The sequence below is a fragment of the Centroberyx gerrardi genome, chromosome 9 (genome assembly GCF_048128805.1).
Source record: "Centroberyx gerrardi isolate f3 chromosome 9, fCenGer3.hap1.cur.20231027, whole genome shotgun sequence".
NCBI lineage: Eukaryota > Metazoa > Chordata > Actinopteri > Beryciformes > Berycidae > Centroberyx > Centroberyx gerrardi.
In genome coordinates this window covers 25745396-25773333 of record NC_136005.1, presented here as the reverse complement: position 1 = coordinate 25773333, position 27938 = coordinate 25745396, and the positions used below count along the sequence as shown (strand labels likewise).

General features: G+C 42.0%; 1 protein-coding gene across 2 annotated transcripts in view; it reads right to left on the bottom strand.

Annotated features, from left to right (window-relative positions):
- Window positions 1-1748: 1748 nt before the first annotated feature.
- The window catches only part of LOC139923730 (disks large homolog 4-like), a 108126-nt gene continuing 81936 nt past the window's right edge, over window positions 1749-27938 (bottom strand). Inside the window, exons 14-24 of one of the 2 annotated variants that reach the window (XM_078285449.1) lie at window positions 22200-22314; window positions 15809-15991; window positions 11711-11774; window positions 8807-8822; window positions 7995-8036; window positions 7206-7256; window positions 6266-6367; window positions 5177-5349; window positions 4841-4950; window positions 4526-4617; window positions 1749-3971 (exon numbers count right to left, since the gene is read on the bottom strand). In XM_078285449.1, the coding sequence (XP_078141575.1) occupies window positions 3865-3971; window positions 4526-4617; window positions 4841-4950; window positions 5177-5349; window positions 6266-6367; window positions 7206-7256; window positions 7995-8036; window positions 8807-8822; window positions 11711-11774; window positions 15809-15991; window positions 22200-22314 (1055 nt within the window). In that variant the 3' untranslated portion in view covers window positions 1749-3864. The remainder of the gene's footprint in view (window positions 3972-4525; window positions 4618-4840; window positions 4951-5176; window positions 5350-6265; window positions 6368-7205; window positions 7257-7994; window positions 8037-8806; window positions 8823-11710; window positions 11775-15808; window positions 15992-22199; window positions 22315-27938) is intronic. The other variant, XM_078285450.1, reaches the window with a different exon arrangement.

Below are 27938 nucleotides of genomic sequence, written 5' to 3'. Positions count from 1 at the left end.
CAAAACTTTTGTTGTAAGGCCTTTCTATAATCTTTGGCTTTTATTCATTTTATCCTTGTTGCCTCGTCTGTTATTTATTTATTCCATTTGTTTTCTCCCTATGGCTGGGACTATTTTTTACTGTTTTACCTCAGAGTTTCAGTTTTATTGATCTATTTCAGTTGGTCATTCTTTATTTTTGTTGGTTATGAAGCACTTTGCAACTTTGTTTAAAAAAAATGCTGTATAAATAAAGATTATTATATTGTTATTATATGAAGATAATGCCACTTGCTCTAAGAAAATTCTTGAAAACAGTAGATTTGTACTACATGATTTGATGAGGACAACTTTTTTGCAGTGGACGGCCAGAGATGACCTCATTCACACACACTGACCAACCAACCTGTTGGCTCTGCTGCAACACAAGGACTGATGATGTAGAGCGACCGTGAGTGAGGGTGCATGTGTGTGTATGTAGAGAGAGAGAGAGAGAGAGAGAGAGATACCTTTAAATAACCATAATTTATAACTTATATTTTAAACTGTGCAATACTGATTCCGGTAATAATTTTGTGCAATAATTCAAAACAAAGGGGAAGGAAAAAGCAGGAGTGAAAGGCCCAGGTCAGGGATTTCCTCCTACTCCTCCTCCCCCACACTCATCACAAATTAGCCAACCCAAACGACATTTCCTCCAGCCTCTTGGATGTATGTGTGTATTTGTGTGTGTGTGTGTGTGTGTGTGTGTGAGGTTGTTGCCCATCAGAAAGTGAAGATGTGACATCCAACACTCTGCATCGCCACACGCTCACATCCTCCTAGGTTTACAGGAGGGGAGTTGAAATCTAACTTGACACTTTTTCCACACAAAACCACCAGTGGCAGCGTTTATACAGACACAAAAGAAGTGGTTTCTAACTCTCATGGTCCAGATATTAGTCTTGACCCTGGCTGTCAGGGCTGGAAACCAATGATCTAGTCACAGGAGGTCAGATTTTTAACATTATGAGATTATGTATATATCTATCCAGTTCTGATGGTTTCTCCATGTCAGTGAAAAGATGGTATCCGTGTCACATAAACATTGGATTGTGTCTTGTGTATAAGTAATTTCACAACAATCTGCTATAACTGCAACTGTAGCCTACTACTGTTTTAAACAATTCAATTGCACAAAGCCTTGACCTCTGTATTGTTTTTTCCACCCACAGGGAAGTTTAGCAGCAGGTGTAGCAGATCGCAGTTATTATTTTATGAAAAACTGATGTGCAAGAATCTTTTTTTTTTTTTTTACACAAAACATCATCTTTGGTGTAAAAAAAAGTCTTTTAATTTCCCAGCACTTGCTGAATTCAGCTGGCTGTCATTTTAGTTAAGTTTTACTTAATTCTCAAACAAGATTGGGTTTGGAAAAGCAGGAAGTGCACTCTTAACTCCCATGTTGTGGCTTGCTTGATTATGACTGGTCAGTAGGAATAATTGGAATCATTTAATGTTGTTTGTTAGTGTATTCTGCCTGTCACTTTGATTCTTTAGGCTTTTGAAGTGGTATTCTTTAGTATGAAGTCATAACACTGGAGTCAGCAGGTCTTTTTACTTCCCTGTTGTGCTGGCCAACCAATAAGGTGGGTGGCACTGCTAAAGGGAATAACCACATTAGACACCAATAGACACCGATACAAACCAGTAGTAGTGGTGAAAGTAAAGGAAAATATATTCATATTTACAATAATTATAGAATATTCACATTCATACAGGTTCCACAACACAAGAATAATCATCATCTCTGGTAGTCGATAGAGGGTTTTCAGTAAATCTCAATAAAGACTTTTATTTTTTGTACCAAAATAGGCAGTTAGAGCAGGGATAAATATTATAATATGTTAGATATAGATCCATCTCTGTATACAATAGATTCTTTGCATCGGTGCTTTACTCTAACAGACAGTGGCATGGGCCCCTGGCTAACACACACAGCCAGAGACATACAGAGACACCCGTTCTGTCAACTGACCCTCGATCTACTAAATTCAGGGAGACTTTTAGTTTGGAAGGAAACAGAATTTAGTTGAACATTCTGTGAGGATTAGGAACTACTGAACAAATGTACTTGAACCTATCTGAACCATCGTGTTGAAAGAAGCGGCTCTCTGTACGGCTCTGGTCTCCAGTCAGTGTGGAGGAGGCGCCTGGGGGGAGGGGATGCAGACGGGAGGTGGAGCGTGGTGGCTGAGAAGGTCCAGACAGAGGCCACGTTACCAAAAGCATCTTAGCATCTCAAACATTAACCTCGCCGACAGAGATCATCATCGTGCTCCGGGCGTCGTTCAAGCTAGCGAGGACTTCAGCCTCAAACTCATAAATCCAGCCTGACAGAGTATTTTTACCAGAAGAGTTCACCTGGCCCCTTGAACTGTGTCACACCAGCATGACAGACACACGCTGAGCTCGTTCAAATGCTAAGTGCTGAATTAGCTGAGAGACAGTGCTTCTGCGAGTGCAGCTGAATCTGTGACGCAGCGTCTGTGTAGGAGCGCTACCACGGCAACAGTTTGACTCCTTCACCTCCGCCACGCTAAGATGCTTTTAAGACACCGGCCCTCAATTAGTGCATCTAGGAAAGCTAGAACGATGATGATGATGATGATTATGATCGCGATGATGATAGTGATGATGACAGATGATACACTGCTTTATGTTGGAACTAATGCCACACTCTGAATGTGGGAGGGGAGGAGGAGGAGAGGAGGGGTGGAGGACGGAGGGCAGAAGCCCTTGTGGGATGGAGTCACAGCCCAGCAGATGAAAGCTTGGGTAATGGAGACCCCAGTTTCTTAAACTACGGTTCAGGGGGCCCCAACTGGAACACCAGCTGTCCATTATGAGGCCCAGGTACTGAATTTGTTTTCGGCCCTCCAAAAACAAAAGGGTTCCAGGGTGATGGGATACTCTCTATTTTTTTTTAAAATCTATTTTGATGCAATCTAATTCAGTATTGTAGTTTTGATTTCTGCGGAATTTCTGCTTGTTACGAGACATATTAACAAGCGTCTTGATTATACAAACCCTAAATGGCTAATGATTATTTCCTCGCTACATGTCTAAACAGTAATTGTACTATAGTTTCATTTTGGCCCTCGATGCCAAAACGCCTGGGCACACTGTTAAGTTTTCACCTCATATCTACTGTATAGCCCGCAGACAGTCTAGAGGGAGGGAGGGAAGGGATATGAGAGAGACCGAGACGTAGAGATAGAGAGAGAGAGAAAGACAGAGAGAGAGAGAGAGAGAGAGAGAGAGAGAAACTCTAAACAGGAGTGATGCCATGAGGAAAGACAGACGGGGAGGGAGATCAAGATTTTGTCCCAAAAACATGCTCTTAAAGCTACAGCGTGCAAAAGTCTGCCTCTTGGTGACAATATTATCATTACAAACCCATACATGAATGCATTACCCTTCATTAATATGAAAACAACAACGACAACAACAATAATAAGAACAGTAAAGAAATCAAATCAGATAATGGTACATGTCGCCTTGATTTGAACCGCTTCCTTAAACATTAAGGAACTGAGCTGTAGAAAGATCCACCGATAGGCTGCTGGGCAGACATTAGCTCCTCCCACTTCAGGAAGCAGCAGTCCCAGATAGTCCCAGCCTCGTCCGACTGAATGTGCTTGTGTTAGTATGTGTGTGTTGTGTGTGTGTGTGCGCGTCTCCACGGTGTGTGTGTAGGTGTGTGTGAGTGTGTGGAAGCAAGGGAGAGAGAGCAGGCTGATAATAGAAAATTAGCAGAAATGTGAGAAGTGTTGACAGAGTAAAATGTGTGTGTGTGTGTGCATATGTGTGTGTGTGTGTGTGTGTGTGTGTGTGTGTGTGTGTTCAGAGCCGCTCCTTGGTGGGTACCCAGATGTAAGGACCAGACTGCTCCTCAATGATCTGCTTCACCTGCGAATACACCTCCTCTAGAGACGAGCCCTGGACTATAGCTGGAGAGAGAGAGAGAGAAAGAGAGAGAGAGGGAAAAAGAGTTATTACCAATTCATTACCAAAAAGGCAACTTTTACCAAATATCTCCATTAAAGGTCCTGGATTCAGAGTGTAGAGTGAGCAGATATCCACCTGCCGCATCATATTTGCCTCCCGCATCATATTTGCCTCACTACTGCCTTTATTTCTGTTTGTTTCAGTCTCTCTCTCTCTCTCTCTCTCTCTACCTGGTGTAAATAATAAATAACTGCACCCTGCTGCAGTGCTGCACACACATCGGAAACAGATGAATACACTTCAAATTCAGCAGTTTATTTACCCTGGCATGTTTCTAAGCTATGAAGCAGAAAGTAAAGTCCTTTAAAGTATGTTTTGAAGGAATTTTTGACATTGTGCGGGATCCTGCTAGAGTGTGCACCTGCATTATGTGTCTGTCTGTGTCTCGAGGTAATTGGTGAAATACAGAGTTCAGTAAGTGCCCTGGTCCGTTGTCATGGCTTTGTCATCTGTGTGTGTGTGTGTGTGTGTGTGTGTGTGTGTGTGTGAAACTAACCGGTAAAGAACTCAGTGAACTCCTGCTCCAGTTTGACGGCTCTGTCGTAGGTCTTCCTCCCCTGCTCCTCAGTAAGACGCTTGTTCATCTCTCTGGAGAGAGAAACATACAAACGATGAGATGAGAATACAGAAAAGTACAGACTTTCTGTGAATCTATTAATCCTATTAATTCTCAACCTATAATCCCACAAATTTATGTCACTTATTTGATGTTATTTATATCATTTACAGGATGTTTATGTTACTTACAAGATGTTTTGATGTTTATTCTAGGATGTTGTTTATATTCTGTGATATTATTCATGTTACTTACAGGATGTTGTCGACGCTGCGTGGTCTAATGAAGATAGCTATGGGATGAAGTCCTGCCATCTGGAGGCGCTTTATAGCATTCCCTGATACATCCAGTATACAATGTTTCCCCTGGGAGAGAGACATAGAGAGAGGGAGAGAGAGAGAGAGAGAGAGAGAGAGAGACAGAGACACAATGCAGTTAGACAAACATTAACCACTGAACTAAAATGCTGTCTCCTCTCCTTTTTCCCTCTCTATCTCCTCCCACACCTCTTCCATTACTCTGACTCTTCTCATCATATTTTATGGTCTATTCATGTTCTCTCTATCCTATCCTCCTATCAGTCTATCTCACCTTGTCAGCGACCTCTTTAACCGACTGTATGCTGGTCCCATATAGATGGTTGTTATACTGCCCAGCCTCTATGAACTTGTGTTCTTGGATCTCTCTCTCCATGTGCTCTCTGGAGGACATGAAGTGGTAATCTCTGCCGTCCACCTCGTAGTCTCGCCGTGGCCGCGTTGTGTCTGAGGGAAACACAAACACACACACACAGCTTTGTTTAAAACATAGTTATGTTTGATTGACAAACTCAAAACAAACTGAGGAACTGTAGAGTGTGTTTACATGTACGATCATAGGTTTGATTCGAATTAAGGTTTTACTCAGGATAAACTGATTAAATGTATCTTCATATCCCTCTCACAAACATCCATGTGTACATGAATAAAGAGAATTTTCCAAAAAACTTCAGCAAACCCAACAGTAAATATAGATACATCAGTATCCCGGCTCACTTCTCAATCACTTCCTTGCAAATTGAGTATGAGAAACTTCTTTTATGGCCAAAGACTTTTCAGGCTTTGGAATTTGAAGAGGAAGAAATCTACTCCCTGGATTGATCCAATTTAAGCTTTGATCTTTTTCTTTCATTTGACGTCATAGCTCCTGCTGGTCCCCATTTTACAGTTGCCATTTTCTTGAGGCCCCTCTAGTAAGTGAAACAAGTGAAAAAAGCCTCCTCATATAACATTCTTCTGGTTGTGTGCTCAGCCAAAAACTAAAAAACTACTTCCAATATGTCCATGAAACAGGAATGGTGGCACTGCATAAAACTTATTTAAAAAAATAGGATATGTATGACATGTATGATGCCCTGATGAAGGCTTATTTGCCAAAATAAGCCTTCACCTGATGTTAATAAGTCTTGTCATATTTTTTTGAATAAGTTTTATGGAGTACCACCATTCTTTTGTTGTCATGGACTTGTTGGTGCAATTGACAGTCACTTGATGAACCATGAGGTGTAACTCTGCTGGACAAATGTCAGTATTCTGAATATCACAATTATTTGTTCCCTAGAGAGTACAGTAGCCTGGTGAAAGTGCCTCATCCTCCCTTTACAGGTCCCTACTGGAGTTCATCATGTAGCTAGAGACTCACGTGGGACGCAGGAGCCAAACTTGTCAGGGAACTCAGAGATGAGGTCGTCGTTGACCCGGTCTTTCATCGGTCCAAGTATGATGACCGGCCGCGTGTAACTCACTGGACAACGACACACGCACACACAAACACACAGATACAGACATACACTGCTGGGTTAAGCTATATTGACACACAAACTGGGCTTGATGAAATTATGGACAAATCAAATACGCCTCACACTGAAGCCATACTTTTTTGATTGATAAACCAGCTGTAACCGCACAGCAAAGTGATGTTGTTTGTTCTTGTTTTTTACTCTTATGTAAGTATACTACTTTGTAGAAAACTCAGCCATAATAACACATAATAACACCTTTTTTACTGTGATTATGGGTACTTCAGTGCTACTGACAGTACAAGGTGCAGCCTGTTGCATCACTACTGTACCTAAAATCTGAGTAAAGAAAACCCTCTCTTGTATTATTGTTATATTCTGATCCAGTAAACTATGACCACCTTGAGATAATGGAATAGAAACATTATAGCAGGACAATGACAAAGAAAAACAATCTCCTTTGGATGATTCCTGCTCCGTTTGATTTATTCTGCTGTTTCAACCTCCACTGGTCTTCATCAGACACAATGTAGGCAGAGCTTCCTAACCTTTTTAGATTGCTGACACTTATATTGAATTTGAGAACACATTAGAAAATGTTATTGATGTTTACTAATATGATGAAGGTTATTCCCCACCGAGGACAGCAGTCCAGTTGCACTTGTATGCAGGTCAGAGAACAATGTGTATAGACTAGTGAGGCCGCATGGATCACAGAGGCTTTTGTGCAGTCCAAAAGCCGCTGTATCTCTGTTCTTTCATTTGATAACAATTAATCAAATACAATCAAGAAAACGGCAAACTGGAGTTAAGTGGTAATGATGCAGCGATGATGTCACTGACCTTCCTGCTGCGTGACTGGCTGGTAGGTCAGGAAGTTCTCCTCCTGGCCAGCTGATTGGATAGACAGAGATGACGGAAAGGTTTAGAGGCACAGTGGGCGGGATTAGTGATCACAAAACACACACTTATTGGCTAAATCCCAATGTCTGTACTACACTGTAACACTGTGTTCAGACTGAACAAGTATATTTCCGGTCAAACTGTTAAAATTATCTGAACTGGAAGCTGGAAGATAATTTAGTTTAACTTAAGATAATATGATTTGTTTCAATACTTCTGGAATGGACTTTTCAATTGTTCTGGAAAGGAAGGCTGGAGAGACAGACAGAGGTAGCTTGCACACACACACACGCACACACATAATCACACAATAATCAACATGCAAACACACATGTGCATGTACACATGGGCACACCCACAAGCACACACACAGAAACACACACACACACACACACAACAACAGCAACATCAAGTGACTGAGGGTTGGAAAGAAAATGAAAACAGAGACACAGAGAGAGACAGAGAGGGAGAGAGAGAGAGAGAGGCAGAGAGAGAGAGAGAGGGAGACAGACAGAGAGACAGAGAGATAGAGAGAGAGACAGAGAGATAGAGAGAGAGAGAGACAGAGACAGAGAGAGAGACAGAGAGACAGAGAGAGAGAGAGAGAGAGACAGACAGAGAGAGAGAGAGAGAGAAAGAGAGAGACAGACAGAGCGATAGAGAGAGAGACAGAGAGAGAGAGAGAGAGACAGGGAGAAAGAAAGGAGGGGAGGCGGGGTCTAGACTTACAGGAACTACTCTCACTATCGCTGGTGCCAGAGGTTACCAGCTCTGGAAGGACAAGACAGGGCAGGGTCAGCAACACACACACACACACACACACACAGACGCACACACATAAACAAAAATATACAAAGTCTCTCTCTTGCATTTTTTTTAAAACACACATACACACACACCACTATAACAAGAAGCACCATGAGGATGTGCCAGCCAGCGGCAGACCTGGAGCCAATTAAGACTATTAAATGAATTCATTTCCATTACTCTTGTACTAATGTATGTGATTCAATCTGCCTTTCTGAAGGCCAAGACTGGCTTTTATAATTTGGGAAGTGGTTCAAAAAGGAATATCCGCACACTGGATTAGACCTCCTTTCTTAAGACTTGATTTGATGCAATGTTTCAACCCTAAGGTCTTCGTCAGGCAAAATCGCTTGTGCTGCAGTTTGTATTTACATTTTGAACCGGTTGAAAGTGAATACACTGGGACATGGGCCCTATTGAATCCATTTTGTATGGCGTCCGTTTTAGGACGTCCTCCTCCTCTTTCTCCACCCTGCACCTCCTTCGCCAATCCAGCTCCTCCTCCTCAATCTTCCCTCTCCAATCCTAAGGAGGAATAAGAGTGAGAGTGGCGGAATGGAGAGGGGGAGATTGACGAGGAGGAGCAAGATGGAGGTGGAGGTGCAGGATGGAGAGAGAGGAGAAGGATGTCCTAAAATGGGCACACGCACAGTAGTGTCAGCCAGGTTTGCCAGGAGCTGCAATTACACATATTGACCAGCAGGTGTCACTGATGTACTGGACAGAATACCTACCTTTATCTTCCTGATCCTAGAGAGAGAGAGAGAGAGAGAGAGAGAGAGAGAGAGAGAGAGAGAGAGAGAGAGAGAGAGAGAGACAGACAGTGAGAGAGAGAGAGAGAGAGAGAGAGAGAGAGAGAGAGAGAGAGAAAGAGAGAGAGCATTAATCATCATAACCATGATGATCACAACATTATCTTGGCTGTTATCAGCAGTAGTCCTATTTGGAAACCTCATGGGTTCTCTATTCCTCTCCTTCTCTTTTCTTTCTTTACACACATCTTTACACACATGCTCACACACACACACAGTTTGAGAGAGCAAGACTCCACAGCTTCTATCAGCTGTCTGTCTCAACGCACACTGCCAGGGGGAGAAGGCGTGTGTGTGTGTGTGTGTGTGTGTGTGTGCGTGTGTGCATGTGATAATTTTTAATTATCAGCTCTCCAACATGCAGAGTTGCTGATTGCAGAGTTGCTGATTCACACAGTGTGATGAAAACAGAGAGGGGGGGGAGAGAGAGAGAGAGAGAGAGAGAGAGAGAGAGAGAGAGAGCGAGAGCTGACAACACAGTGATATCAATAGCTTGTGTTAGACTGGTGTGCCATCTCATCATCACGGTGTTGGAAGTGTGATTAAAGCCCTGCGTCACCGCCTCGCCTCTGAACTCAGAAGGGATCAGGAGTGGCTTCTCAACTCTGTTCAAAGCTTTAAAAGCGATAGGGTGATGGAGCCTGGAGGCGTAATTCTTTGTTCGCTCCACTATTGATTGTTGCTGTAAAGAGATTAAAGATATGAAAGTAATGAAATGCTATTCAGTGCGCTTTTAATTACTGTGCAATGTCCGGTGGAGCATGTCAAAATCCTTGTATGGTCAACAACTCCACAGCCCTTTTAAAAGCAACATTGGGTAATGATGATGTGGTGAGTAATTTATTACTTTTCCCAGTAACAAGTAGTGTAACCAATTACTATCTCAATATCAGTATCAATTATACAGTTACCAATCAAACAAATAATCACGCCCTTTAAATATCAGATTGAAGTTGAATTATTCAAAAGCTATACCCCACCTCTCGCATTAAAGTATAAGGCCGGTGTTTTTTAATGCATTTCTTACCGTCAACAAATCCTATGAAAATAACAAAATCAGCAATGATTTTGTTTTGCCAGCAAATCTCGTCCATGTAGCCGGTGCCCAATGAAGCCATGTCCCAGCAGCCATAGAACTCCATTGTATTAAAAAAACGATTAAAAACACGTCAAAGAGCCATGCCGTTGCTCTGGCAGCATATTTCATCATCATGATGCACCGGGCCGGCCGACTTTTTCCTCAAACAACTTAATAAGCCGGCTGTAAACACTTTGCGACCTCAGGAAAGTAGTTCCATAGCACTGAAAATAGTCCCCGGCGTAATGAAGAATTTGTTCCCATTTGAATTAGATTTGGTAATAACTACAACAGCCTGACTTTTCCTGGTAACAGTTAGCGATTTTTAAAATTGAAACTACGTCTTTGTGAGCTGTATTTAAAGGTTTTTAGCTTACAATTGGAGCCAATGACTTGCGGGTTGACGGCTAAAAACGGTACGTGGGAAGTCAGAAAGTAACGGGAGTAGAGCAAACACATTGTTGATTTTGTTATTTTCATAGGATTTGTTGACGGTAAGAAATGCATTAAAAAACACCAGCCTTATCCTTTAAGCTAACATAGATGATAAATGGTACAAAAGTTGACTTTCTCTGGGTGGAGGTATTGAGTTTATTGAGCAAAGGGATGACAAGAATATTGTTATCTGTTGTTAATTGTGCGCAGGTACAAAAATATCTTACCACTGCAAATAACACAACGTCAGATCCCTGTAGCACCTGCTTTAACAGTATCACAACACTTTTCTCATATCATTTTGCGCTGGGAACTGCAAGCTGCAATGTTTTGCATTCTTTCACTGACAAGCAAATGTTAAAGGTTTTATAGGGCGTTCATCTCATGCTGTTTCATTAGAAGTGTGCTCTTTATCTATGTGAGGCAATGCTTTAGGGCTATTGCAACACTTTTGATGTGCATGGCCAAGTGAGAGAACTGTACTGAGACTTAGTTGACCTTACTGTCAAAACATATTAATACTGTTCAAACACTTGAATCATGCCAACATTTTATCTGTCAAAGTGAAACACCTATGTTATGTGGCATTTTTGAACAAACAACGAATAAGAACACACTCTAATAAATATGGTTTCATCATTTTTTCCAGCAACACATTCTTGTTATATGATGTTCTAGCAAAAACATACACCTGTTATGTCTTCACTGCTTTATTAAACAGCAAGAATTGATGTAAAGACTGCATTCACCATTAATTATAGCCTAGGTGTACAGTTGATCTAGGTTCCAACATTTTTTGGGCTCTGTATCCCCTGTGGCACTTTGACATGCAAAAAGCAGCCAACAGCAGCTGTAGAGCACAGAGAAAATACACCACAGTGTGCCAGTGTATGTAGATTTGTGTAAAACTAACTGGGAATTTAGGTGCTTCAATTCTTGTCTCTGATTATGCTGCTGTTCGCCTGCCTGCTGTGACACACTATTCGGTTACCCTGATCATTCACAGAGAAGCACACAGACGGAGTTATCCTGGTTTCTGAAGATAAGGAAGAACACAATCACCAATTCTGGAGTTGTAATGAGAAAATAATGCAACAGGTAATGAAACAAATGACTGCTCCCAGGGAGCAATAGGTAATGTTGTTACTTTTGAAATGAGTAGCGAGTAATGAATTACTTTTTTGAGCAGCGAACCCAACACTGGTTAAGAATATTTTTGGCTTGCGAGGAAAGCTCTAACTAGAAGTTGTGACCTTTGTGACGACCAGTGTTAGTGTTAGGGGTCAGGGGTCAGAGGTCAGGCTGCTACTCACCGATCTGTCCTGAGACCTGGTCACTCTGACTGTCTTTAGCCGCGACCTCTCCTTCTTCTCTGCCCTGAGAGACAGGAAGGACGGGGAAACAGCATTAAGAGATGGAAAGAGAGGATGGATGCCAATAAAGGAGATGAAAGAGCAATAGGAGGAAGGAGGAGAACCGGAGAGAGGAGGGTTGTAGAAACAACGCCCCTGGCTATTGGAATAAATATGAAATGTGGCTGCCTCATATATACACTTATTTTCGCATACACAAGCCTCTGTCTCTGTATCTGTGTGTATGTGTCCATGCATGTCTGTGTGTATCTCTGTGTGTTTACCTCGGTGTAACTGTGTGCATGTATGTGCATGCATGCGTGTGTAGCATGTGCGTTTGTCCACATTAGTGAGAGATTTGTGTTTTGAAGTGTGCATGTCTATATGTGTGCTGGCATGTCTGTGTGTGTATTTGTGGGAGTATGTGTGTATGTGTGTGTGTGTGTGTCCCCAGTACAGTGCAGATTGGTGGCAGAACCCCAGCACCTCTTCATCAGCTTGTGAAAAGCTCCTGCAGGGCAACACTGGTAAACAACAACAACCTTCTCTGAGGGGAAAATACACCCCAAAAGGGAAAATACACCCCAAGATTCACAAATCATCAGTGTCTTACATACACATTGTATCTCCAAAAACTGAATTTCTGATTTCTGATGAAACCTGATTTTAGACGGTCTTAAAACAGCAGGTCCTTTAGGCATCCTAAAAAATGTGGGAAGAAACTTTATGTGTAGTTAAAACATTTTATCAAGAAACAACCTATCAATCTTAGATCTTAGATTTAGCTTGGTCTCAGGGCTGTGAAATATTGCCCGCTACAACAGTAATCAGTTACACTAAAATAACAAAAATGGCAAAATATGGGGGTTTCTGCAGGACATGCAACTGTGAATTTTCCCTTTGAAGCTTCTCTTAAGTCTGGAAGCATTCAAACTGTAATCATTAAAATGTAAGGATACATCTACATACTTTTGTTACCCTGAAATTTGTGGGACCACTTTTACCTCATAGCTACTCAAATCTTTTCACGTCCAAAAAACAAGAGCACAGAGCCAAAATATTACATTATGTGCCTCTGTCCAAAAAGTCATTTTGGAGCTTATTGTATTAGAATTTTGTTTCGGGATGTATCTCCTTTAAAAGCTGCACTATGCGATTTTTGAATGGTAGCCAGAGGAAACTGATTAGATTTTGAGGACTTCAATGTGCAGAAATCATGTAATGTGACGTAAACTGCAGATAGCATGCGGTCCAGACGGTGTATGATTGCCTTATACCAAAGGGGAAAGGACGAGAGAGGCAAAAGATCTAATATTTTTGACAAAAAGTAGAAAAAATGTTTGGATTCGTCACTTCCGGTGTGCGACCATTTCCTGCTGTTAACCATACCTGACAACAGAATTTCATTTGGGCACACAGGCTAATCTACAGTGTCTAAATTAGGGGTGATAGGACTCTCTTCTCTGTTGCAGCCCCACTTTGTGATTTAGGCAGAAGAAACAGGTGTATTTTTACACAAAAGTCTTGCACAGTACAGCTTTAAGCCTCCTAATATGTCTGTAAACAGCCAAACAATTGTCATTAAAACAGACTAGGAGCAGCATGGTCCTCATCAGAATTTAAAATAATAACTTTAAAAGGAAAAAACGTGGGACCGCAGGCCATTCTTTGCTTTTAATCCGCCACAGCAGCTCGGCTCTGAAAGGCTTTACAGCCCGACAATACCTTCGCACAAAACCTGTTTACGCTTCTGCATCGGCAAATAAGTTGTCTTCATTGCTCCTCTCCTCTCCCCCCCCGCCTTTCTCTTCTCCTCTCTCCTCCCCTCCTCTCTTTTCCTCTCTTCCAGAGAACATGATCAAACCCATTATTTCAAAGCAAACACCAGTGGTTATTTTACTTTGTGAAGGCCAAGCAGGGAACATGCAGAGATCAGAGGATCGTTAGATAGTTAGTCCATGTCAAAAGATTGGCTGCTAATTTGACAAACTTCACATTCTTCATACACAAGCTTCTAATAATCCACATTCTCATACCCCAGCCTCTACTACTATTTTATTGCTGTAACCTCTAATATCCCATATACTAAATCCCCATATTCTCATACCCCAGCTTTTATTACCCATATTCTGACACCTTGTATTTTAATACACCACATTCTAATACCCCAGCCTCTAATACGCCAAGTTCTAATACCTCAGCTTCTAATACCCAATGTTCTAACACCCTGTTACTAAAAACCCATTATTCTATTACCCCAGCTTCTAATGCCCCAGCCTCTAATACTACATACTGTAACAACCCACAATCTCTACATCCATCCCTCATATGTTACATTTCTCTTTCCATCACTCCCTCCATCCCACTCCTGGTGCTTCTAATCCCTCTCCCTCTTTCACTCGTCTTCTGTCATTTATCCCCCTCTCTCTCTCTGCTAGACCTCTAATTCCTCATCCCTCCCTCCCTCCCTCCCTCCTCGTCACCTCCATCCCTCCTCGTCACCTCCCTCAGTGTCACTAAACTGACGGTAACAGACAGTCCTCCTCCCAGCTCAACATCTGTCTGTCACCTCCTCCACTGGGGAGACAGGAAGGGAGAGAGAAAGAGGGAGGGAGGGAGGAGAGGTGAGAGAGGAAATGAGAGAGTGAAGGAGGGATGCTCTATTCCCCCAAATCTATATTGAACAGACTCTATATGATGATACATGACATCAATATGATGGTTAGCACTGGGCTGAAGTCCAGAGTTGAAAAGCTGGATGGATTTATCAATTTGTGCAAACAAGAGGAACGCTTTCCCCACTTAAGCCCCTTGGTGTTACACTGTTTCCTGACATACGGTGTTATGAGCGAGTGGGCAGAACAGCTCAATAAAGTAAATAGCAGCCAGTACTTTCAATGAAGCTGTCCACACTGAAAGTGTGTGTCAGCAAATGCAGCGAGTCGAGTCGTCCTGGCCTCAAAAATCCGTCACATTGTCTCTATTTCAGTGACTTTTCACTTTTCACAGAGGACTGTGGCTATTGGTTGAAAACCACTGTTTGTTCCAGTGGTAAGTGGGATAACTTGCAGATAGACCTATGCAAGTGGTAAAGAAGGTAAAAGAGCGCAAAATAAAGTTAACGCCCATACTAAAAGCTGATTGGTTCTTCAGGGATTGGTTGATATGTTAGTATGTTGCAGTATGTTAGGAACCGGTATAAGTACTGCATTTACACTGTGTGTGCTGCAAAATATAGTAACACCTGCTCTTTCCATGAAATAGCCTGACCAAGTGAATCTGGGTAAAAGCTACAGTACATCCCTTATTGATTTCAGCTATTGAATCCATTTCAATCATGAAGGAGAGGTGTAGATGAAGGAGAAGAGGCTATTACTGTAAGATAATTACTAAGAAGGATTTTTAAACCTTGAGACTGCTGGGCCATGGGTTGTGCAAAAGGGGGTGCAACTCTATTCAGAAGATGAGGAAGGTGGCGCTATAATTTTGTACACTTGGTGTAAATTGCTAATTAACTACTGTACTAAGATTAAATTACAGAGTTGCGAATAAACTAGCATCTAGCGTCAAAATAGCATATTTTTCCTTGGGTTTTCTGCTGATTAATGTTTCTGTAGGTGTCACTCTTTTCTTTGTCTGTTCAGCCATGGTGGCTATCACTGCTCATGCAAACTACCCAGTTCTTCTTCTATTTATTCCAAACAAACCGGAAACTGTGTGGCAGAGGATTTTTCACAGGAAAGAGCTACCAGACACCAGGTGTAAAACAGCAAATGTAAAAGCTTTCATGAACTAGCTATAGGTTGAATCACTATGATGTTATATCAATCAGTGATCGCAAAACTGAAATGTATTTATATGCAAATGAAGAAGATGATTACTTCATACTAAGCCACCAACAGTTAAGTTATGATATCAGCTTTGGCATCATCTCCTCCTGTGCTGCACTAATGCTCATTTCAAAACAATCAATGGCAGACACATAATCTAATAAAAAAAAGAAAAGAAATGCAGTTCATGAATGAAATGAGAATCAGTTAAATCATCTTGAACTCTGACCTCCTGCGGCTGGGGATGACCCCGACCTCGGGGCGGTGGGGGGGCGGGGGGCTGAGGTGACGGGCGGGCCACCACTCCTCTTCACCAGCGCTGCTCACATGGAGGATATCCCCGAAACGAAACGCCAGGGCCTGATTGGGCGCACTCAGGTCCGACGCACTGCCGTCATAGTCGAACAACGCTCTGCGGACACAGAGAAAGACAAAGACACACACACACACATTTAGAACAGTCACAAACATTACTTCAGTGTGATAATCCTGTCTGCTGGAGGGGGGAGAGGCAGAGGCAGAGAGACAGAAGCACAAAAATGTGAGACAGAAAGGGAGACAGTCAGACAGATAGATAGACAGATAGATATATAGATAGATAGATAGATAGATAGATAGATAGATAGATAGATAGATAGATAGATAGACAGATAAATAGATAGATAGATAGATAGATAGATAGATAGGTAGATAGATAGATAGGTAGATAGATAGATAGATAGATAGATAGATAGATAGGTAGATAGATAGATAAATAGATAGATAGGTAGATAGATAGACAGATAGATAGATAGACAGATAGATAGATAGATAGATAGATAGATAGATGACAGCCAAAAAAGCTGAGGACTGCTTTCCTACATTAATTTATGACCTTGTCTCTGTGTGTGTGTGTGTGTGTGTGTGTGTGTGTGCTTCTTTGTCTGTATTTGTTTGTATGTCTGCATATATGAGCGTTTGTGTGTGTGTGCAAGTTTATGTCTGTCTGTGTGCATGCTTGTGTGTCAGTGTGTGTGTGTGTGTGTGTGTTTGTGTGTGTTTGTGTGTGAACGGTGATCTGTCTACGTGACCACAGCACAGACTTCCTAACCAGTCCACAGGGAAAAGACCTGGGAAAGTAGGCCAACAATGTGTGTGTATATGTGTGTGTGTATGTGTGTGCGTGCATGCGTGCGTGTGTGTGAAGGAACTAGAGCTGAATTAACTGGCATCCCCTAAAGTCCCTGCTGCCTTCATCAATAAAACAGAGACAGAAAGGGAGAAACTGAGAGAGAAAGAGAGGAAATGAGAGAGAGAGAGAGATAGAGAGAGATAGACTGAGGGAGAGAGAGAGACAGACATGCCAACAGAGAGCATGACATCAGAAAAAACAGCAGCTTATGTTTTAATGATGTTAGATTAAAGTTGCTAAAAGTAAGACTTCCACACAGCACATTATAATTTTAGTAGGCTACTAAAATGTGACAATCTCCGCTACACTGGGCTCATACAAGCCGCTCTCTGTGGACAACAGTGTAATTTAAGGGTACAGAGGTAGTCTAATTAGAAAAGTGAACTCATGGCCAGAGTGCCAACTGTTCAAATCCCTTGGCTGGTTGGGATGCTGTTGAGCAAGGCACTCGAAACTCCCAAACGGCTCCAGTGGAGCTGCTCCATGGTCAGCAGGAGAAGAGTGTGATTAGATTAGATTAGATTAGATTTGAAAGATCCCCATGGGGAAAAGGGGCAATTGCAGCAGCAAGTAGTAACAGGATACTAGCATTCTAGCACTTGGCCATATTAACCAGAACATGTATTAATGAAAATGTGCAAAAAGGTATAGATTGCAGCAAGAACAGGATATGCAAAATAGCAGCAGTAGTATAAAAAACAGCACAGCATAGTGAGACATAAGAATATGTGAGATTTGTGCATCATGAAAAGGGGGAGAATACTTAAAAATATTCTAAAATATATAAGACAGGATATAAGACAGGAACGAAAGAGACAGCATGTGAGAGATTACAGCATCTATACAGGATGTAATAACATGTGCTTGTATTCACATTAGTGGGTCCCCAGATACATATTGGGCAGCTGTCAGGTGTGAGTATATGTGTAAACCTCATTTTCCCCCATAAATGACTCCACAGAGTAACATTAGTACAGAATACCACTCCAGAGTAAAACATAAGGCATAGCATTAACATCCCGTAAACAAGCTTCCACAGTGACTGCACCTGTGGACAGTATCTAATATAGGAAGGGCAAGGCTAAATCCATTATCTGTTCTCAGTATCACAGCCATGTTAATTCCTATGTGAGAGCCTCTGAAAGCGAATTACTGTTGTCTTCAACAGGAACACACATCTAATTACTAAAGAACGCATGGTCACGCTTTACAGTGGTCTTATTCCAGTGTATTAACCTGTGTGTTAATCTATAGAATGGTAGTCTAAGTACACATTACTACTGTGTTAGTACTGTGTTAATACAGCCAGTTGCCCAAAATGTATCACAATTTGACCACTTTTCATTAAGTATTTACATAGTATTACTGTGCAATATAGTACTTTTCCATAGGTTAATGCGCAGGGTAATACACCATTGTAAGGTAGTTACCTAACACACATTTAATTACTGCAGTTTTTACAATAAAATGGACCCTTAATGTCTTAATGTAAAGATTGTCACTGGAATTTTTTCAACCAATACTGGTTCAAGTTTGCTCATTGTTCTACAACTATCTACATCTTTAATCAATACTTTTCTTTCATGGATGCAAGCGCATTTCATTATGTGATTGAGAAAATTACAAAAACCTTTGTATATACAATGCTTTTCTAAATAGAATCAAACCACACTCAATCAACTTTCTCAATAAAAATGCCTTCAAGCAATTGGAAAACATAAGATCTGGTTCTAAGAAGCTGATAGCCTAAAGCTTTTTGATACCTTATAACGCTTCACAATTAATATCTACAACTAAAATTGTGATGGTAGAGATGGATCATTTTTCAACAATCAGCCAGATAGATTACTAAACTTTCATACAGAAAGAGTCTAGCCTTGCCTCTAGCAACAGAGTCTAGCCTACTGGACTCTGTTGGATGGACTGGCTCACCAAGAATGTAAAATATATGGTTTGAATGGGAATCTACATGGTGTTTACCCTGCTACCATGTACATCCTACTTAGCCCTACCTTTCTGAGTGGATCTCTATGCGAGTAGTGATGTATGTAATTACAATACCAAGCTATAGAGTGTACTTGAAATATGACCAAGGCATCCAATGGAGTGGTGAGAAGAGGAGAGGAGGTGAATGGAGAGGAGAGGAGAGGATAGGACGAGAAGTGAGGAGAGGAGAGGAGAGGAGAGGAGAGGAGAGGAGAGGGGAGGAGAGGAGAGGAGAGGAGAGGAGAGGAGAGGAGAGGAGAGGAGAGAGGAGGAGAGACACACACTCACGCACACACGCACACCTCCTAACACAAAGGACAGATGCACATACGTCTCCTTCGTCACCTTGCTTCAGTGAGCAAACATTTCCTCTGAGGAAAAGTTAGTGTAGTGTAACACATTATGCACATGCATATTATACAAACAACCCACCACACACACACACACACACACACACATGCAGATGCATAAAAACACACAGCAGCCCAGGGCACCAGGCACCCCCAATCTGTCATACAGTGACAGCCTCAGCTCAGCCAATCAGCTGCCGGTCTGAGAGCTTCCTTGTTAATATCTTCATGCCCATTGGTTATTGTAAGCCAGATACAGGAACTATATGACAGTGTGATTTATTGTGTGGGTTGTCTGGGGGCTTATTACTTTGTTCATTAGTCACATGCAACATCCTGGAATATTGATTTGGATTAGACTAAAAGCAATGCTGCATCTTTCCATTGAGATTCAGCATGTAAAACATTAAACTAATTAACCTAAAGGGGGTGTTATGACAATTACCTGCAACGAGCGTATTTCCTGCCTTGTTTAATCTACATGCAGTCATGACATTTTGTACAAGCATGAATGCTCTGTCCTATCAAAGACTTACTATTCAATGGTAGACTTGTATCTAGAAGGCCATTCTTTTGCTTCCTACTTTTTGAGTTTGCTTCCTGATTTAAGTTGGATTTGTTTTTGTTCTGTCCCTAAGGTCACAACTGAATCTGTATTCAGCTCCGTCTTAACTCACTGCAAAATAATCTAAAGCTGAAAGAGACGGTCTCTCTGGTGAGTTTAAACTGTTTACAAAGGATCTTGTGGCAGAATCAAAAGGCAGTTGTCTTTGCTTTGTTAAGATTAAAATAGATTTGGCCTATGAGCCTGCTGGCTTGATATTGGACTATTACCTCTTGGAGCACTTATATAGAAAAAAAATACTTTATTTTTTCTATGTGACTTTGTATATTGTTGTAAATTGTTTGTCTGCAACTTTTTTGTTTGTCATGATGCTGCACTCTTGGCCAGGTCTCCCTGAAGAGATTTTTGATCTCATTACCTGGGTAAACAAATGTTAAATCAATAAACTAAAAATAAAAACTCTCACCATAAAGACTTAAAATCTTCTCCCTTTTGCAGAAATTTGGACTTTTGTGTCATACCTAGTGAAAGACATTTACATTGCTGTCGATCAATGCTCTGTATCACTGGTGAGCGAAAACATTCTTAATGCAGGCAGATTTAATAAAAGCAGCGGTGGACAGGCCATTTCTCTTCACTTTCCCCCCAAAATAAAAGAAAAAACTCCAGTCAGCTGTGGGTACACTCTTAAATTATGTTAATAATAATTATGCCCATGGGTGACTACTTAAAATTTTAACAAGGGTGATGGCAAGCAGCTGCAATGTCATGTTTCTTCATATTTCCCCATTAAATCTACAGTTCGCAAAGGTTTGTTTTAACGTGGTGTTTGCCCAGTAGGTGATTCCAGCTTTTAAAGAGTTATGGATTCATTGCCATTCCACTTCATAAACCCTGAAATAGCTGCACAGATATACACTCTAAGAATTGAAATGAAATAAAAAACAGAATCATATTTCAACCAGTCACTCAAAATAACAGTGAGTAAAGTCAATTAATGAGCCTGTCTTTAATAAATCAGCCAGTCAGATAAACAGTCAACCAGTTACCCAGTCAGTCACATATTTCTCTGAGACTGACTTGTTGGACTACAGCTCCCAGAGGGCTGTTGTTCACAATATGACCTTTGGCCCCAAGCTCTCTGAATAGACTCTGACCCTGGCCATGCTCTATGTGTAAGTGTGTTTGTCTAAGTGTGTGTGTGAGTGTCTCTAGTCCAAGGTGACTCTCCCTGCTGCCGCTGCCTTCTCCCTCCAGGCCACTTGCACGCAGCTCGGGTCGGATGTCGCATTCGCGTGCCCGTCAGATGCGCTTTCCTCTGAGTTTCGAAGTTGGACACCCGACTTAAGCGCGTTTGTGTGCTTTTCGGTCGGAAATAAAAACATCTAGAATCCCGATTTCGCTGATTTCAGTAGCTCACTTGGGGGGGCGTTCAAGTGCTACCTTCTGGTGGGAAAGTCGTATATCCGAGAATCCCAACGGCACATGGATACACAAAGAGGGCACATGAAGCAACTCCAGCCAGTCAGCTCTGACTCTGAAGAGGTCTACAGAAATCTACTGCCGTATGATTCAGTGGGCTGATTGGTTCAGTTCATCACAGGGTGGTAAGCAAGGAAAGAGCAAAATCCAGTCTATTAGTCCGGGCTTAGAGACCCCACTCTTCTGTACCTGGATGCTATCGTACTTCATCACAGTTTACAGCACTTGAGGGAATCATTTTCCACAAATCTGCTGTAAGTATTATTGTGAAAATGTATTATTCTACCCTCTCTACTACTGCTATCTTTGACTACTCATGTCAACATCTGAGGAAACATATCCTTGTTGGAGGTATACCACTGAAATACATATGTACCAAAAGGTAGGACTTTTTGGTCACGATTCACATAACTGACTGACAGTTATTGTAGGTGATATTTACACTTTTACATGTTTTGAAATGGTTTTTAGCTGTGGCATACAAAGCCATGACTGCAACATATATATTATCTATCTTGTCTCCTTGACATCTAACCAGTGGACTTAATCATTAGTGTTAACATGGAAGCTGCTATCCCTCCTCATCCGCCTGTCCCTGTTTCCCATACTATGGATCTGCCAAGACTTCCTGTGCGGCCCAGCAGAATCAATATCTTAACTGTGACTCTGGTGGAGAAAGGATCCCGAAAGTGTAGTTAGGTTGGGACAGATCCAGAGGGCTCTACGGAGGGAACTAAGGAGGGAACAAGTGATTCAGAGAAGACGACTGATGAGTGAGCAACCGGGACGGGCAAGGACAAGAGAGAGAGAGAGATGAGAGAAAAAGAGAATGACAGGCAATACATGTTGTGTGTGTGTGTGTGTGTCCTTGCCATGCTGTCTTATTGTGGTAGATCTGATAACCTCTCTTTCAGCTGCTCTCTCTCGCTCTCTCTCAAACACACACACACAATGTAAAGAGTGGACAGTTGAGATAAGACCTTATAATAGTCGTGTCACACTGAAGGACACTAGACAATCGATCACCTCGGTCTACTGCGTGTGTGTGTGTGTGTGTGTGTGTTACCTGACGTAAAGTGTGCGTTTCTGCGTGGAGCGGAGCGACGTGGAGCTGGAGCTGACGCTGCTGGTCATCATCTGTTCCCTCAGGTCATGGATCTTCGCCTCGAAACGGCTGTACTCTACACGCACACATGCACACACACACACACACACACACACACACACACAGAGAGAGAGGACAAAGACAGTGTTAGATCCAGCAGAATTCAGTTGAAGAGTCTTCGTTCTCTGGTTTTGCTTTGAAGGGAATTGTTCATCATAGTTATGTAAGTATTCCCTTTAAAAGCAATCCTTACATGAATTACTTAAATATATACACAGAATATAATATAACTTTGAAAGCTACTTTGAAAGTCTAGTTTTAGAAGCTACCCGTTGCTTCACACTGGAAGAAGCTGAACTACTGTAACTCTACTGTATATACTGGCTTGAATCAACTTGGGTTCTGCTGTTAAGAACACGTCCTACAAATGGCTGAAGTACAACAGACATGCAGTTTGAGTTATGAAGATAGAAACTTGCAAAAAGTGTTTTTTTACCATGTACAAGTCCAAGTCTTCAAGAATCTATGTGAATAAATCAAAGAATATTATGGCCAAAGAAATTCTGGATTGGTGTTTTGAATGGATTCTGTCTTGGATTACCCTTCTGAGCTACAAACACACAGCTGTCAGAAGATACATGCACACACACACACACACACACACACACACACACACACACACACATACACGCACACCCACACACACACGCACACACACACACGCACACATGCACACACACACACACACACACAGAGCTGTCAACAGATCCTCAGGACACAGCATCTAATAGTCTCTTTTATCTTGATATGAACTACTGTTACATCAGACCCTATCCATGTCAATAACATCACACACACGCACACACACACACACACACACACACACACACACACACACACACACAGTCAGCTTGGGACTTGTAGACGGCCCCAGATAGACACATCGCCATGACTCCTGAAATGTAATATTTATGAATCCATTCCAAGGATGAACACGTCCTGTAGTGTCCAATCAAATAAACCCTGTCTGTGTCTTCAAGTCCTAATCCATCCATACTGCCTATCTTCTTTGCTTCCTTCTCTCCCTCTCTCCATCTTAAATTATCTTTTCCCTTTCAGTGGTTTGTTATGCATTTCTAGATATGAGCATTCCCAATTAAACCTGTCTAGACAGCATTTACTTAAAAGTGAGGCTCTTGGATGAGACATACTGATGTAATAATACAACCACATGTGGCCATTTTAAAAGTCTGGGTTTGGCTGGATGAAAATGAGAGCACACACCGATTTCAGGCAAAATCCCAGCATGCTGTGTCCAATTGGGTTCATTGGGTTTTATTATCGTTGAAACCTGAAGGAACTTAAATCAGTACAAGTGACTCGGACCACAGCTGTTATAGATGGCAGCTAGACAAGCAAGACAAATCTTGTTTTTGCCGCCCACATACTGTGCTGTAGGTGGCAAACAATTAGGGAAATTTGTACTGAAAAAAGTGTCACATTATACACGGACACTGTCTAACACACACCGTTACACACAGTGGCATGCGAGCAAGCTCAGAAGGAGACATGCAAGGCTCACATTAAAAATGTCTGAGTTTGTTTCCATTCTAATTCTCTCCCTTATACACAGCAAGTGTAATATTGTTACCTAATTTACATGTGAATGCATTTCTGTCGTCGTAAAACTTTTGCAAATTCCATTTTCACGAGTGTGTTTGCTGTCGCATTGTGTACATGCTTTCACTCATCCCCTCACTTGAATGACAAGTACTCAGTAAATTGCGAGAGAGCATCCAGTTGGCCAATCAGTGCAAAGTGCAGGGATTTGCTCATATACACTCAGCACAGTATTGTGTTTGAGAATCCTCCTGTACATGCTGGAAAAACACTGCTTTCAACGGTGACTCATTTTAACTAGTGGCCATAAAAATGTCATTGTGCCTCTTTAATTATAAATGTACATTATTTATGGAAATGCACACAGTGGAGCTACAGTTTGGTTCTAAAAGGGACAAATGAAACAAATGCACTCTCCAGCGTGCATCCATGGGTCTGAGGACGATATTATGGACCTCTTCCGGCAGAGAAAGTATAAATATACACCTTTTCAGCCGGCAGGGTACTGCCTCTATGACAAGTACAATGCGGTACTTTTGGTTCGGAGAGCGGATGATTCAGATGAGTGTGTATTGGAATAAATCCTGACTGACTGTCTTCTAGTCCTAACACCAGACAGCCTCCCAGAAGCCTCTGAACTAACACCCGACTGACAACACCACTGGCAATAAGCCTGAAAAAGCCATTCTAAAAGGAAGTCCCTGTGTGTGTGTGTGTGTGTGTGTCTGTATGTGTGCACGTGTGTGTGTGTGTGTGTGTGTCCCTGAAACATTACTGTGGAAGATAGAATCTAATTAACCCTGAGTAATTCAATCATACTGTAGCCACACGCGGTCACGCGCATATACACACACACACACACACACACACGCACGTCCACACGCACACACACGGTTTTCTCTCATTGCTGTTTTTGTTGGACCCTGGGGTCTGAAACCTGCAGTGTCTCTTGATTTCTCCTCTCTCTCTCTCCCTATTTCTCTTTCCTTCCCCTCCGTTTCCCTCTCTGCTAACCAGCTCAGCTGCTTAACACCGACAAAAACCAGCCCACAACACCCAGTCCCCAGGTCTGATTTCCCCAAGAACATCCATTAATCTGACACATTATAGCTCACAGACACAAACAACTTAACTGTGCTAAAACAGCTCAGAGCGGTGCTGCCATGCAGGTCTGATTCCACCAAAGAATCTCAGACTAACAGCAGCTCTGATGCTTTTTCTAATCAGCGGACCAAAGGAAGAAGATTGTAAAGGAATAAACTGACTTTCTGGTAAATAATCCCTTTGATCGATTTACAAAAAGAGGAGTGGGGACAAGAGGAGCGGCAGCAGATTGACCTCTGTGTGTCCAGTATGGATTTAACTCCCTGCATTTCATGCCAACGCTTTGTGTGTTTAGAGACCAGCATGAGCTAGGTTTGCATCATCTGAAAATCACTGTATCACACTAAATACTGAACACAGTACAACTGCTACCAATCTTTCCTTAACCAGAACATGAGAAAATGTGATGTATTGCTTAAACTTTAAACATGTTCGTTGCTGAACTCAGTCTGACATTCCCAAAGTGTCTGAGAATAACATCATCTCTGATGCATTATAAATTGATGGATTAACAACAGCAGTAGAGCACAGAGATTGTCTTGCAGTAAGATCACATCTGATATATTACAGGTAAACAGACTAAACAAACCAAAGTTAATCAACCAAGAGACAGGAGCTAAGAGCTTATTGCTGTGTCTCTGCTCACCTCTGTAATCTACAGACCAAAGACAAAGCCAGTGTTAGAGCTGAGAGTTCGGTGCTATATCTCTGATTATCACTGTTTTAAATCTTAATAACCAAAGCAAGTGTTAGAGCTGTGAATTCAGCACCATATCTCTGATCATCATCTCTGTTGTAAGACTTAAAAACCAAAGCCAGTGTTAGAGCTGAGATGACAAGGCTACAGCTCAGTAAAGCTCTGCTACAAGATGAGTCAGTGAACCAAAGAACAACAAAAATAAAAAACAGTATTGGAGATTGTTGATGCTGAACCACTGAGACAAACGCTGTTATTTCTACACCACCGCTCATCTGTTATACTGTAAGAGTCATCAGACCAAAGACGGCGTCAGAGCCAAGATGTTAACGCTGCATCACTGGTCATCCTTGGATAAATATGTAAGGCTAGAGCGATGATGTTAGAGCATCGCAGAGCCAGCTCAGGTCTGTCTTTACCGTTTCCCTCTTAGCTGTAACATCGTCTCCCAAACACTCTTAAAGTCACCGGACCAAAGGTGGTGTTACAAGTTAAAATGTCACTCGTAAACAGTGATGCCAGGCTGGCAAGATGCCAACAAGTAAATCAGTTGAAGTCCGTCTCTCCAGATATCATCTTAGCTGTACTCACATGCTGCTGACAGACAGGCAGGTTCAACGTCCAAGGAAGCCGGTACGCTGATTTTCAGATCAGTGCCTTTTTGCATGTGAGAGTGTTTTTGCTGCTAAGAGTCCCAGTGTGTGAGTGAGAGGAAAAGACAGAGTGCATGTGTGTGTGTGTGTGTGAGTGTGTGAGAGAGGTAGTGATGGAAAAGTCTCTAGCGGCAGTTCCACGTTGGATCCAGCGTGTGAGAGAGCGAGAGCGGCTGTACGTGAATGTGTGTGTGTGTATATGTGTGTCTGTGTGTGTGGGTGGGTGCGTGAATAGGAGAGTGTGTGGGTATGTGGGAGTGTGTAGCGCGGAGAGAGAATGTGCGTGTGTGTGTGTGTGTGTGTGTGTGTGTGTGTGGAAAGTCAGTCCGATGCTGCTCAGCTGCCACGGAAACAACAGATGCTAATTCTCTCTCTACTATATTCCTCCTCTCTGTCTCTCTCTCTCTCTTTCTCTCTCTCTTTCTCTCTCTCGTTCGCTGGTGCGTTCGTTTGCCCCTCCCCCTCTTTGACAGCAGCTTGCTCCGGGGCGGAGACACACACACACACACACATACACACGTAAAACGCAGTGAAATGTGTGTATGAGCACCCAAGCTAGCTTGCAAATGTGCGCGCACACACACACACAAACAAACACACCCACACACACACTATCCTCAGGTCACTCATGCAGGAGGTTGAGTCTATGCCAGGCTCTCCTGCCCTACTTTGGCCCAGGGACCCTGCCAACACACCCCACACAAACACACACACACAATACATACGACCACATGGTAGAGCTTGACCAATCGAGCAGTTTTAATATTGATATTTGGGAAGCTTTATCTAAACTGTGTGGAAAACAAAACAAACCATGACATCTCCACGCACTGCTGCCTCACTCCAATTTAGCTCAAACAACTATGAAGATAAAGATTCTCAGTTTTTAAAAAATGGATTTATCATAAATTCGTCTTAGTTTGACTTAGAAACACCAAAACAAAAGCTAACACCTGCCTTCATAAGTCTAGGGATTTCAACTCTTTGTGCTCTACCCTTTTTTATGTTTGTCTGTACCTCTCTCTGTATCTCTCTCTCTTTCTGTCTCTCTCTCTCTCCTTTAAATCCCTCCTTCTCTCTATTTCCTCCCTCTTTTCTCTCTCTATCTCAGTCTGGTTCTCTCTCTTCCAGGGTTTCATTTATGAAAAAGCTTGTGTGCACAAAAGTTTTTGTGCACACGCAGTGATTTATGAAAAATTGGTGTTGATGCCAACATCGGCCGGTTATGATTATTTCCTTCAATTTTCTAAGATATATCATTAGATAAAACTAACATTTTCTATTACTATCTGAAATGTTAATTCCATGAATGTTCCATGATCTTTTTTTTTACAATATCATATCAAATGACTGTAATATATATCTTCTATCTGTGTCTCTTTCTCTGGACACGTCACTCCATATAACTGATCACACACGTCAAAATCACCAGATATGAACTTTCACATCATCAACATCTAACTGCCTATGTCAACACGCATCACTTCAGTGCAACATGATCAGATTAGGGGAGAGAGAGAGAGAGAGAGAGAGAGAGAGAGAGAGGAGAGGGAGAGAGAGAAATGGGGGAGGGGTGATGACAAAGACTAATGGCTCTGAGGCTCATATCCCCTTCTCCCCTCCTTC